This window comes from Drosophila pseudoobscura, chromosome 2 (genome assembly GCF_009870125.1).
Source record: "Drosophila pseudoobscura strain MV-25-SWS-2005 chromosome 2, UCI_Dpse_MV25, whole genome shotgun sequence".
Lineage (NCBI taxonomy): Eukaryota > Metazoa > Arthropoda > Insecta > Diptera > Drosophilidae > Drosophila > Drosophila pseudoobscura.
Genome location: NC_046679.1, coordinates 7,695,643 through 7,708,623, shown reverse-complemented (window position 1 = coordinate 7,708,623; position 12,981 = coordinate 7,695,643). Strand labels below are relative to the sequence as shown.

The window sequence follows — 12,981 nt, the reverse complement described above, 5'->3', positions numbered from 1 at the left end:
CAAAAATAAGGTACTAAATATGTTTTTGGTTTGTCAGCTAATTTTTGTGTGCCTAAATAAATATGAACTATTAACTATGAGTATATCAGCGGCGCTACTAAACATATGTATTTTATTTAGTTGGAATTTCAGTACATATCCAGCCCTGGGCCTGCTATTCACAGCGAACTATTTTTGTTTACATATCGCATTCAACATTCCCAATTACTTTTGCTCTTGGGACAAATCTGCTGCCCCTTCTACTTCTGACAGATGTGTTGCCATTCGCTGTGGTGCTTGCTAATTGACAATCGAAATTGTCAAAATCGCCATTCAATCGGGAACGCGGTCGCAAGATTTCAAAAATAAGGTACTAAATATGTTTTTGGTTTGTCAGCTAATTTTTGTGTGCCTAAATAAATATGAACTATTAACTATGAGTATATCAGCGGCGCTACTAAACATATGTATTTTATTTAGTTGGAATTTCAGTACATATCCAGCCCTGGGCCTGCTATTCACAGCGAACTATTTTTGTTTACATATCGCATTCAACATTCCCAATTACTTTTGCTCTTGGGACAAATCTGCTGCCCCCTTCTAATTCTGACAGATGTGTTGCCATTCGCCGTGGTGCTTGCTAATTGACAATCGCAATTGTCAAAATCGCCATTCAATCGGAAACGCGGTCGCAAGATTTCAAAAATAAGGTACTAAATATGTTTTTGGTTTGTCAGCTAATTTTTGTGTGCCTAAATAAATATTAAATATTAACTATGAGTATAGCAGCGGCGCTACTAAACATATGTATGTATTTTATTTAGTTGGAATTTCAGTACATATCCAGCCCTGTGCCTACTATTCACAGCGAACTATTGTTGTTTACATATCGCATTCAATATTCCAAATGAATATTTTACCAAAGAAACGGTGAGCTAATTAACCAATGTAACTATTGACAAACTAAGTGTAATGCTGTTCGTAGCTGGCATGTGCGCACCAAAGACAACATAGCCCGCGTGCGCCGGGATGAAGCCGCCGCTGAAGCAGAGGACCGCAAGCGCCAGGAAAAGTTGGAGTTGGCTGTAAGTAGTCGATTATATGGCCTTGTCCATATAAATTAAATCATTCGATCATTTAGGAAAGCGAGGCCCGCATCAATTTCCTGCGCCGCCAATCGGGTCTCCCGGAGAAAGCCACAGTTCCCGTCCGGTCCGATGATGCAGCCGCCCCCACCCCTGGCGAATCGAGAGGTGTGGATCTGTTTGCGGACTACAAGACACACGTGAAGACCACAAATAAGGATCTGGAAAAGGAGCAAAAGGAGGAGCAGGAAAAGTATGAGAAGCAGATTGGATACCTCACGTATCTGGGCCAAGACACCAACGAGGCACTGAAAACTCGCAGTTGGTACGAGGTGGCTCCCAAGCGGCCAGAGCGCGAAGACCACACTGCCACTGAAGTTCACCTCAAGCAGAAGCTATCCCACGACCCGCTTACACTGATAAATGCCCTGATACCACCGGAGAAGAAAGCGCCGAAACGAGCTCCCAAAAGAAAAGCAGAACGAACGCCGTCGCCGACCCCGAATTCTCTGGCGGAACGCTCTCCCACACACTCAGCACACAAATCGAAAAAGAGCAGGAAGGATAAAAAAGGCAGCAAGGAGAGCAAAAAACATAAGAACAAGAAAAAGAAAAGCCACAAAAGTGTAAAGGAGTCGAAAGAATTGGCCCTGGCTGCGGAGCGGCACAAGCGGGAGAAGCTGGAGAGGCTGCGCAAGGAGCGACTGCGTCGGGAAGCTTCTGAGCGCCAACGATCCGAGGCCTTGTTTGCACTACCAAAAGCTGCGGTGCCCGCCAGTGCAGCCAGCACACCGGCGCCAACGCCAAAGATTGTTCAGAAGTACAATAGTCAGTTTAATCCAGACTTGGCCAAGCAAAATATGTTTTAAATGTTAAGTCAGAAATATTTTAAAAACAGTCTTATCTAAAAGTTCGGGAAGTATAGAATACAAAATAAATCTGGTAAAGTTGCTTGAAAATTACTGTCCTCGTGGAAGTGAATTACGATCAATTTGGTAATAGTAAATTGTTATAAGCGAAAGAGTTGATCAGAAAGTAGCGACCGTCGATCAGTTGCTTAAGGCCTTAGCCACTGTACACCATCACACCATTTAAATCTCTTCAAATTTAACGGCCATGTAGTGTGGCCAAAATCGTTTTTTTATCGGTATATTTACGGTATATTTTGAAAAAGAAACAGTATATTTCTGAGGGCGCACATGTTAATTTCGGCCCTTAAAAACGCAACGGCAGAAACGTAATCCATAAAAGTAAGTAAAAACCGGAGCCTGCCTGAAAAAGAAGGAGTTCAGCAGGAAGCAGGTGAGCGAACGTTGCTCAGTCGCTTAAGGCGAGGTCGCTCGTCACCTTCGTGGTAAACGTGTTAACATTTAAATCTCCTTTCAAATTTAACGCCGCAGCATCGAAGTGCGCGTAGTGTGGCCAAATTCCTTCAGTCGGCACATGTAAATTTTGTCACCAGCAAGCGTCCGCGCGTCATCGTTTTTGTTAGATTTTGTTAGTAATTGCAATTAAAGTAGGCCTTAAATTCATTATCCCAAGTAAGCGTCGCCGGCCTATGGAAGACAATATGGAGAACAAAGAGGGAGTGCGAGGTAAGTGGTAACATGTTTTACAATTGACAAACCTGAGTTCTAATCAGACGGCGGTTCTGTTGTGTGAGGAAATGCCGACACCGTTTGATATACATAATTTAAAGCAACGGGACCGGTAGCCATTTTCGGCGGCATTGCAGGCCCGCATGTGGCTCACCAGCAGATAAACACGTTCCTTGGCAGATTCTTCCAATTATAATACTTTGAAATCCTACTTCCCTCTAGTGACCCGCGCGCGTACACGCCGCTTGTCTGTTCTGGACCCTGACAGTTGCCCCGGAACACCGTTGCTGGACACGGCATCCGATCGTGGTAAGTGTGAGAATTGACGTACATTTTCCGTAGCTTAGACATCCTGTCGCACCTTTCAGGCACGGCCTCGCCTCGCCCCACACGCAGAACACGATTGAATTCCGCCACAGATGGGCCTACACCCACCCGAACCACGCGTGCTTCGCTGGCACGCGGTGAAACTCCGGAGCCGATCACTCCGGCGTCTCTTAAGAGAACGGCTCGCACCCCAGCCAAGGCTACTCGATCTGTGCGCAAGCAGTTGACCTTAAAAGAGGAACTTGAGCCAGAAGATGAAAAACAGACTCGATCCAAAACCTCGAGCCCCGCACTGGCGTTTTCGCCAACAGACGAGAAACGCGTCACGCGTTCCATGTCACAGACCCCTCCAGTTGCCTACCGTTCAGCCAATAACACACCACAGCCGGTTTTGGATGAGAAACTGCAATCCGATCCGAGCCTTTCCGCCGAAGAACAGCCAAGTGGGGCGAAAGCAGTTGTTGATTTCGAAAATGTGTCGCCAACAGACAACAAAAATAAACATTTGAGCCGCGGCCGATCAAAGTTGCCAATTAGGGTCGAGAATCTTTCGACGCCGGCTGTAGCTGCCGCTGAAAAAGATAAGGATGTAATATGGGTGTCGGAAACTCTCGCGAAATCGCTAGAGTCGGAGTCTACAGAAAGCGTTTCGGAGGATATGAAGCAGGGGACCAGCGGCTCTGCACAGAAAATGGAAGCACAGGTTGAGTCACTTGCAGAAGAAATGTCCAAGGCAGAAACCAAGCAAGCTGCCGAGGAAGTGGAAGCGCAGAGACGTTCCACAATAGATTTATTGGAGGAAGTGGAGAAAGACATAGAAACAATCGAAATCCCAGATGAGCAGCTGAACAGCGGAGGGGCAGACAAAGAGCAAAACGCTGAGGTCGTGATTGAGGCGGCTTCCAAATCGATTACTTCAGACGAAGTTTTTGAATCTCCATCCTCACCAGATCCAGAGCCAGAAAATAGCACCACGTTGCCCATGGAATCTCCAGCCTCACCAGATCCAGAACCACAAAACAGCAGCACCTCAGCCCTCAAGAAATTGGTAATGGAGGATGAGCCACGAGATGAAATGCAGCCTCCCGATTTGGAGCCACGAGATGAAATGCAGCCACCCGATTTGGAGCCACGAGATGAAATGCAGCCACCCGATTTGGAGCCAATTGAAAATAACAACAATTCGACTTTCAAGGACATGGCCATGGAAGTGGACGAAGACCTTGAAATTCCAGATAAAGATAAAGAATTGCCACATAAATCTCTGGACTCCTCTGAAGTGATTGAAATGATGGCTGAGGACGAAGAGGAGAAGACCCAGTGGAATCGTTCAAGCATCGGAATGAAGATCATCGACAACGTTCAGCTGCCAGATCTGACCCCTGACATCAAGTCGCGCCTAGTGACATCGGGCAGCGTGGATTCCAAAAAGTCTGTAGCCTTCTATAGCGACTCGGCAGACGCTGATGACGAAAAGGTTCAGTTCCCGAAGACTCCGGCCCGTAACAAGAACCCATCTTCTTTCTTGTTGGAGAAATCGTTAATGAGGGCCCATAAGCTTCTGAAGACAGATACTCCTCTGAAGACGGAGACCCCTTTGAAGAAAGATACTCCTCTGAAGACGGAGACCCCTTTGAAGGCAGATACCCCTTTGATGAAAGATAATTCTCTGAAGACGGATACCCCTTCGAAGAAAGGTACTCCTCTGATGGAGATGGAGACCCCTCTGAAGAAAGATACACCTCTGAAGACGGATATCCCTTTGATGAAAGATACCCCTTTAAAGACAGATACTCTTCGGAAGGCGGATACACCTTTAAAGACAGATACTCCTCTGAAGACGGAGACCCCTCTGAAGAAAGATACTCCTCTGAAGACGGATACACCTTTGATGAAAGATACTCCTCTGATGATGGATACCCCTTTGCAGACAGGTACTCGTCGGAAGGTGGAGACCCCTCTGAAGAAAGATACTCCTCTGAAGACGGAGACCCCTCTGAAGGTGGCCTCTTTAAAGGCACGCAACAGCTCCACACCCTTACAGAGCGACGACCGAGAGGCTTCCATTAGCCTGTTGAAGCCGGCCCCGGCTCGCATTGATTGCCTTAAGCCTTGGGCCCAGGTGGAGGCCGAAAACAGAGAGAAAGATTTAAAGGAGGCTGCCAAGGCCAAGCCCCAGCCCACGCCCTCCAAGAAGGTTTCAAGCAAACTCCGCCTGAACAGCGAGGATGAGGATGAGGATGATGAGGAAGGGGAAGAATTCTTGTGCGAATTCGTTGAAAACGAGGCGGAGGAAGCGCCTGCTGATTACAAGTCGGGTGACTCGATGGACAGCTCGGAGCAACGCGAGATCGAGGAAAATGAGATTGTCGACGAAGGCGAATCCGTGGGCAGCGAAGACACCGATGGGTCCTACGAGGACGAGTCCATTGGTAATGATTCCTTTATTGTGTCGGATACTTCTGACGTTGGAGAGCTACGTTACTCCTCCAATGAGCTGGAGGCTGAGTCTCTCGAAGAGATGTCTCCGAAGGGCAAGAAACGCCGTGCCCGCATCATAGTTATGGATTCCAGCGATGAAGAGGAGCAGGCAGAGAACAAGCAGGAGGAAGAAAAGGAGAACGGGGAAAATCAGCAGCGTCAGGAAGATGAAGAGGAGAAGCACTCGGAGAGGCCAACAAATCAGAGCAACTGCTCTTCCAATGCCAGCAAACTGAGCGAAGCCGCACAGATCTTAATTGGCAGCCAGGAGCATTATTCGACCTCTGAAACAGAGCTCGAGAACTCGCGCAAACTCTTCCTTAACGAGATCAACAAGTCGGAGTGCTTGAACAAGACAGCTCCACGCCTGGACATGACTATCATGGATGTGGACTCTGAATCTGACCACAAAGATGATCCACAAACAGCGGCAACCAACAAGAGTGTCTATGAAGTATTAGACTCCGACGAAGACGTTGGGGAAGAGCGAAACGATAATGATAAAGATAACGATGCCGAGAACGAGGACAAAGACGAAGATGAAGAGCCTTCTTCAAGCAACAAATCCTCATCCATTGTACACCAGAAGCAAAAGGTCAACAACGAAGAAGCCCTCTTGGCCGAACTGGCCTCCAGCGACCTGACGCATCTCAAAACTATGTTCAATCCGCTCCAGAAGTCGCGCCGTCAATCGCTGTACATGCCCAGCCCCGAGATGGCCGCCAAGGAGCCCAAGCTGCAGCTACGCAGTGAGCGAGACTTCTGTCCCTCTCAGTCCTTTGTCGAAATGATGGCCGAGCGTAAGGTGCATCAGGCAAAGCGCAAGCGCCTTTCCAAGAGTTTCTCAGGCGCGACCGATGAACTGGAGGTCATGGAAGTTCGTCAAGAGCACAAACGGGCCAAAAACGAGCACGATGAGTCATCGGGATCAATGGAAGAGGACATGCCTCCCACAGAGTCGCCTGACATACCCAAAGAGGAGTCCCCTAAGAAGCAGGAAGAACAGTCGGAGGGGCTGCAACAGCCCAAAGATCAAGAGATGGATGAGAAGATGCCATCGACAAAGGACACACCAAAAGAGGACCCAGAACCGGATCCATCGAAGAAGGAAGCAGAGAACACTCCGACTTTTGGAAAGTGGTCGAAGAATACTGACCACTACTTGGACGTTTGCGCCTCCATTCTACAGAGAGCCAACGAGGCCAAGCTGGAACAAAAGAAACTGGTAAGGCTGCATTTTCTTTCATTTCCACTGAAACTTACTCCTTCTTTTCCACATCCTCAACAGCATGTTGCAGCGGGCAGGAAACATAACAAAACAAAACCAACTGTTTCGGAGGTTGTTTTTAAATCGGTCGACTCGACTGACACAGACATTCGTGAGACCACCAAAGCTCTGCCGCTCAAGAAGGAATTGAAGCGTCTGCAGGCAACCCGTAACGCCGTCAGTCACGCCGTTAACTTGTTGGCGCCGCAGCCAGTGGCCATCAAAGAGGTAAGAATCAAGTTGGGAACCTCCGCCAGGGCTTCAGATATTAATGAGCATCGACCATTCCTCCACAGCCGCGTTCGTTGCACCGCAAATTGTCACCGCAGCCGCCGGTCGAAGCTAAAAAACCGGCAAAGGGGACTAAGAAGCAGAAGAAGGCTTTGCTGAAGACACAGCTGGTGTCGCCAGTAAAAAGCTCCGATGAGGAGAACCACAACAAGTCGGCAGTCGTCAACCGCATCAAAACCAATGCTGGCTACGTGACTGTTACCATGGACGATGCTCCAGAGCCGCTCGTCGAGCTGGTTAAAACACGCTCGGGTATTATGCGCGTGGAGCCAGCCACGCCCAAGCAGAAGTATTTCCGCGAGGAGCCAGACTCGCCGCCAAACCGAAAATTCCGCGTGCAGCGCGTCCCGGCCGGCTCTCACAAGAAGTCCAAGCAGCAGCAGCAGCCGCCGAAAGAAGGCGGAAAGGTCGCCACGCACAATCCCGCCATGCTGTCGGCATTGCGCTTCAAGGAGCAGGTGTTTGCTCGCAAATAGACGGATCATCCTATACCATTCACATTAGCTATAAACATAGACACCAGTATATAAGTGGAATGCAGCAGGGCGTGAAGGAAAATGATATTTTTGCAGGGTACATTTTTTGTTTTCTTTACTATTTTTTTTTCGTTCTATTTTGAATTTATCTGTGCTTTGTTTAATTGATGGAATCAATTTTTGTTTTTGCATCTTTCTTGCGGATGTACGTACCTCCGCTCGCGTGCACGTTGCCATTTAAAAAGTTTTATTATTTTTTTCCACCTACCACATACCTTTAAGAAATATACGCCTGTTACACAATACAATTCTGCAAAAACGTTTAATGTCTTAAAACAAAGAAACTCATTGAACCGGAGGGGACGCATCAGACGCTATAATTTTCAATTTTTATAATTGAATGTGACTGTTGTAGATTATATATCAGTGAATGATTAATTCTGCTTTTTGAATCCTCTTTCAAATTTAACGGAGTCCATGTTGCGCCTAACATGCCCTGTAACCTGTGCTGGCCATAGCAAAACTGTAGAGGGGTATGGACAACTATTTGGCAATCGTCGGGAATTTTCATCAAATTAAAATTTTCATTAAAATTCCAATTTTATTTAGATTTTAACTAGTTAAATAGAACATTTACAAAATCGAAAAGCTGGGAGAGTTATTTATTTAACTATAATCAGCTAAATATGGACTACCATACCATCCAGCTGTACCTGCTATTGTTATACCATGGTGCTGCAAACACGCTTAATTTCATAAACGAAACCTGTTAAGTAACATACTGTTAATCGATGAATATTATTCGTTCATGGACAGAGAACTATTAGCCCATTGTCGACCAGTGGTTATTAAAATACACTCCACTACAATTATGGATCTTGATGAACTTTAGCGCAGTTCAAATGAAAGATATCGTGGTCTTTTTGTAAGCAAAGATGAAGGATAGGATGGGTCTAAAGAAGAATTATTATTAATATTATTGGAACTATATTCCGCGGTTTAGCTGAAGTGGCTATCCTGTTTAAATAAATGGGGCTTCAGTGGACTAAGTTCGTTTTTCCATCGGGATCCGCGGTCACACTGATCTCTACATTGACCGTTGCTTTTTGGTTTTCCTCGTCCAATTTTTCCTATTTTCTGTGAAAAATACCACTGTTATCTTCAAAGAATATTGCGAATAACCATTTTTAAAGTTGCGTAAGTATACTGGGTAAAGTTTATGAATAAGAACAGGTCTAGCTCGTGCTTTAAGCCAATTCTCTGGCGGATTCGCAAATATGGCGTCTGTGCAGCGTGCACTAATACATTCGTACATACGCAGGCTGCAATTTTTCACAGCGCCGCTTTGATCACAACTTTTTTCAGGAAAATGCCGAATAAAAACAATTTTAATGGAAGAAATCAAGGCCCCGAACAAGGCTTCCTCAAGCAATCCACAACTTGTTTTGATGACGATTCTGACGATGCGAATACACCACAACCGTCCCGTTTGCTCCAGTCCTTCCTGAAAGGACATTGTAAAGCGGTTGAAAACATTAAACGTAATAACATGGAGATTGCAAAGAAAATGCATAAGAAAACGAAAGCTTTTATGGAAACGAAAGCTGAAAATGATCATCTAAAAGTACAGTATGTGCCTGCGCGTACACTCCCAATGTATTTGTTTAAAGCCAAGTTTCTTTCTTAGATTGAGTAACGCGGAACAGGAGCTGAAGGAACTAACGAAAGCGCTAGAAGGGCTGAAAGGGAATTACAAGCAACTCAATGAAAAATACATAACTGTACTTCAGAAGTACACCCACTGCGAGACACACTATGACGAAGAGCAAACCAAGATCAAAGCTACAATCAATCAGCTAAAAGCAGAAATTACTTTGAAGCAGTCGCGAAATGATGAATTGGAGTCCGAGGTAGAGGAACCCAATTATATAGTCCAATTATCCCGTCTAAACATCGATCCTCTATCGATCTGCTTTCAGGTCAAGACCGTGCAGGATAACTACCTCGATATTAGTGCCCAAGTCGATGCTATGGCCCAAACTAATGAGCAGCTAACGGCCGATTTGGAAAAGATGCAGTCACAGCTTTTAGAGCACGTTAAGGAAAAGACGGAGTCTCATAACGCTATGCAGAATATGGAGGAACAGTTCGCTGCCCAAAATACGCTCCACGAGGTACATTTATTTGTGTCCGACAGTGTGGGTGTCTTTAATATTGATTCTCTCTTACAGATTAGGATTTCAGAGCTGGAAACAGAGATCCAAAACCAGACTCTAGCACAGGCCGATCTGGTCAATCGCAGCGAGTTGCAGGTAAAAGAGTACAACCTGAATATATCGCACATTCAGGGCCAGCTGATGGAAAAGGAAGAGCTCTGTCGCGGTCTTCAGCAGTGCAATGACACACTCAAAAATCAACTCGAGCTTCAACGAAACCAAATCTCAGCAGCTAAAGCAGAGAACGAGGAAAATCATCGAAACCTTACCACTTTGAAAGACTACCTAAGCCAAGTGGAGGCTGCAAGGGACCAATTAAATGCTTCCAATAACGATTTGATACAGCAAAACGACCAAGCCGCAGTAGAGTTTGCCATTGAAAAGACTAAACTTGTCAAGGAATTAAAGCAACAAAAGGATGAGCTCGAGGTAAGCAAAATTCAAATTTTGACTTCCCCTTTATTCTACATTCTGATTTTTCAGGCCACTGTCTCACGACTAAAATATGAACTGGAGCAGCAGAATCTGGCCTGCGGCGAGCTATCCAAGCGGAACGAACAAGAAGTAAATGACATACACGTCAGGCTCTCTGATCTCCAAGGCAGGCTCAATGAGAGCGAGGTGCTTTGTCAGAAGCAGGAACTCGGCAATAAACAACTGGCCAGCGAACATCAAAAGAAAACTCAGAGTTTGCAAGACGAATTAAACGATGCGGGGGCAAAGTTAAACGAACTAACTAAACAAAACCAGGCCTTGGCATCGCAGCTCCACGATGATGAGCAGAACTACAAAGAGAACATCAACACACTTCAAGCTAAACTGGAGCAACTTCAGGGTCAAATCGATGGGCTTCAGCAGCATATCACCAGTTTGGAGGCTGAGAGAGACGTACTGAGTAATAACGTACATCAGCTACTTGGCGAACATGAAGAAATGGCCAATGAATTAGCGACAGCTAAGTCCAACTTTGAACTGGAACTACGGTCGCAAACGGGCATCCTACAGGTATAACATAATGGTCTCAGTGGCTTGCAATGTGCAACATATCTGAAAATGTATACTCTTTGCAGACAAAGCTGGCCAGTCTGCAAATGGAGCTAAACAGCAAGGAAAACGAAAACACCGAATTGGAACGCAAAAAAGATGTAAGCTAGAGTTCTCAATCATGTACGAGTACATGTGACATAAGTGATAGCCACTATTCTGTTCGCAGGCCATCATAGCTGAGCTGAAATTCAAGATGAACCGAATTGGCAGTGTGTTTGAGCAGTCTGTCAGCAGTGTGAGAGTTGTAAGACCGGAACCAAACCCATCCATCACTGAATCGCAGCTGGTTATTGAAGCTCCACCTGCTCCTTCAAGAAAACGTTTTGCACTAAACCGACGTATTGAAGCCATATCCGATTCCTCGGACTTTCTCAGCGATAACGAGCTACCCCCTCCAAAGGTGGTATGTATTCTTCAATTGGTATATTTTTGCTCCGCAAAACCTTATTGAAACGTGCTCGGCGCTTTTTTATTTTCACAGAAACCACAAAAGAAAGCTATCTCTGGAGTCAAACGTGCTCGTTTACATAAAAATGAGAAGGATAACGATGCTGCTTTCGACAAGTTAAAGACTCAAGATTAAATTTCTTAAACCCTTTTGTAAATCGTAAAAATTAATTTTAGTTTAAAACGTACAATGTTAAATTTGAAAAGTATGAGAGTTTAGCATGGGTCAAACCATATCGTCTTAGCCGTAAGACCTTATCTATAGCGTTTCCCAATCTAGACAGTACAAATATTGACAACCAGCATTTCTCTGACGACCTGCCCTGGTCAGGTAATTTGTATTCAAGAGAAAACCCAGATATTTGTACATATCCTCATGCTATACACTTACTATATATTTGATACTCATTGAACAGATGGATAAATTATTTAAGTTTCTTGTGGACTCAGTCCATTTAACATGTTGTAAAAAAAACTACAAATAGTATTTAAGAAGACTTTCAAATATCGTAAACATTATTAATATAGAATTGAAAACATGGATAATTCATTTAAGTTTCTTAAATACTGAGTTGAAAACTGTTAAATAGTTAGAAACTGTAAACTTTATGCTTTTCTCTAATTTGTATTTAATTTGCGTTTTTCAACCTCTAAAATATGGATATATAATTATTTTTCTTGAATACCTAAGGATCTGCTCTGGGAAAGTCTTATTTTTCTCTTGAGTCCTACTCTTCCAGAACAGGTCAGCAAGGAAATGTAAAAATTTTAGCAATAAAGTTTTATATTTTTAGCTCGGTATTCAAGAATTTGAGAAACGATATGTATTTTTCACAGTATTATGATTAATTTTGTAACAAATATTGTATGCAGTTAATTGCGCAATAAACTTTTCTACATTTATGATTTCAATGTATCTATATGGCTGTTGGTAGTTATAAAATTTACAAAGTTTTTGTCATCCCAGGCTTCAAAGGCAAAAACAATTTAGAGCCTGTTTTAAATATCACAACGCCTATTTAATATCACAATGTTGCAGTTTTTTGCCTTCTAACAGAGAACAAGAATAGGTATCAGGATCGAGATTATATGCAAGATACCGATCATATTCATGAATATTTGTAAAGCATCAATTTGAGAAAAGGTCTTTATTAATTACGTTTTATCTTCTTACCTTACTAAAACGCAAAAAATGTTTGGATTTTGATTGAATAATGATTAGCTCTGATTTTTATTGTACAACTATTATTATTGTTTTTTATTGAATAACTATTACTTTTGATTTGTATTGGTCAATTATTATTTTTTTATCAAAACATTTATTATATAATTATTATTTTTGATTTTTATTGTATAATTATTATTCTTGAATTTTATTGAATAATGATTATTTCAAAATTTTATTGTTTGTGATTTTTTTTTATGTTTATCAGCCCAGGCTCCAATTACGTTTCACTTGTTGACCTTCTTCGCTAAAAGAAGAGTAGAAAATTGATGCACTAATCGGATAAAATTATGTGGGCATAGATAAATATTCTATATAGCTCGGAATATTCGACGGAAGAACAAAATTGAGGGAATCGTATTTGTTGAATCGGTAATGGCCCAGTTGACAACATTTAAATCCTTTTCGCTCACATTCAAAAAAGTTCGATTTGGCGCTCACCTCGGTATATTTTGTATATTCTGAGGGTCATATTGTTTTCGCCGCGCTCCCATGTGGTGTTTTTTAGTGCTAAATGGTATTTTTGTCATTTATTAATTTCA

General features: G+C 43.7%; 3 protein-coding genes across 7 annotated transcripts; all 3 read left to right on the top strand.

Moving 5' to 3' along the window:
* The first annotated feature begins 9 nt into the window (after positions 1-9).
* On the top strand, positions 10-2,026 carry LOC4801031 (leukocyte receptor cluster member 1). Of its 3 annotated transcripts, XM_033385844.1 has the most exons (5): positions 243-349; positions 460-689; positions 804-909; positions 965-1,064; positions 1,121-2,026. In XM_033385844.1, exons 3-5 carry the CDS (start codon positions 887-889, stop codon positions 1,931-1,933), a joined length of 936 nt encoding a protein of 311 aa, XP_033241735.1. In that variant the 5' UTR covers positions 243-349; positions 460-689; positions 804-886; the 3' UTR covers positions 1,934-2,026. The 3 variants fall into 3 exon arrangements, with proteins under 3 accessions (XP_033241737.1, XP_033241735.1, XP_033241736.1); XM_033385846.1 differs by lacking the exons at positions 243-349; positions 460-689 and adding an exon at positions 10-28; XM_033385845.1 differs by lacking the exon at positions 460-689 and having other exon boundaries at positions 293-349.
* A 163-nt stretch (positions 2,027-2,189) lies between these two features.
* Positions 2,190-7,812, top strand: sle (slender lobes). 3 transcript variants are annotated; one of them, XM_015183025.2, is made up of 7 exons: positions 2,190-2,366; positions 2,465-2,659; positions 2,885-2,971; positions 3,031-4,560; positions 4,597-6,695; positions 6,759-6,965; positions 7,034-7,812. In XM_015183025.2, the coding sequence occupies exons 2-7, from the start codon at positions 2,623-2,625 to the stop codon at positions 7,502-7,504; spliced, it is 4,431 nt and encodes a 1,476-aa protein (XP_015038511.2). In that variant the 5' UTR covers positions 2,190-2,366; positions 2,465-2,622; the 3' UTR covers positions 7,505-7,812. The 3 variants fall into 3 exon arrangements, with proteins under 3 accessions (XP_015038511.2, XP_033241733.1, XP_001358198.3); XM_033385842.1 differs by having other exon boundaries at positions 3,031-6,695; XM_001358161.4 differs by having other exon boundaries at positions 2,190-2,659; positions 3,031-6,695.
* Positions 7,813-8,544: 732 nt separating this feature from the next.
* Positions 8,545-11,678, top strand: LOC6897006 (crossover suppressor on 3 of Gowen). Its single transcript, XM_033385843.1, has 9 exons — positions 8,545-8,701; positions 8,870-9,133; positions 9,192-9,414; positions 9,484-9,678; positions 9,736-10,149; positions 10,204-10,725; positions 10,791-10,865; positions 10,934-11,170; positions 11,249-11,678. Exons 2-9 carry the CDS (start codon positions 8,874-8,876, stop codon positions 11,348-11,350), a joined length of 2,028 nt encoding a protein of 675 aa, XP_033241734.1. The 5' UTR covers positions 8,545-8,701; positions 8,870-8,873; the 3' UTR covers positions 11,351-11,678.
* Positions 11,679-12,981: the final 1,303 nt, after the last annotated feature.

Excerpts from the sequence above, each read along its gene's own strand:
- LOC4801031 (XM_033385846.1), top strand. The coding sequence starts at position 887 with ATGAATATTTTACCAAAGAAACG. Across the intron at positions 910-964 it reads AATATTTTACCAAAGAAACG|CTGGCATGTGCGCACCAAAG; the intron begins GTGAGCTAATTA and ends TGCTGTTCGTAG. Across the intron at positions 1,065-1,120 it reads AGGAAAAGTTGGAGTTGGCT|GAAAGCGAGGCCCGCATCAA; the intron begins GTAAGTAGTCGA and ends TCGATCATTTAG.
- sle (XM_033385842.1), top strand. The coding sequence starts at position 2,623 with ATGGAAGACAATATGGAGAACAAAGAGGGAGTGCGAG. Across the intron at positions 2,972-3,030 it reads GGACACGGCATCCGATCGTG|GCACGGCCTCGCCTCGCCCC; the intron begins GTAAGTGTGAGA and ends CGCACCTTTCAG. Across the intron at positions 6,966-7,033 it reads AGCCAGTGGCCATCAAAGAG|CCGCGTTCGTTGCACCGCAA; the intron begins GTAAGAATCAAG and ends ATTCCTCCACAG.
- LOC6897006 (XM_033385843.1), top strand. The coding sequence starts at position 8,874 with ATGCCGAATAAAAACAATTTTAATGGAAGAAATCAAGGCCCCGAACAA. Across the intron at positions 9,415-9,483 it reads ATGATGAATTGGAGTCCGAG|GTCAAGACCGTGCAGGATAA; the intron begins GTAGAGGAACCC and ends ATCTGCTTTCAG. Across the intron at positions 10,866-10,933 it reads AATTGGAACGCAAAAAAGAT|GCCATCATAGCTGAGCTGAA; the intron begins GTAAGCTAGAGT and ends TTCTGTTCGCAG.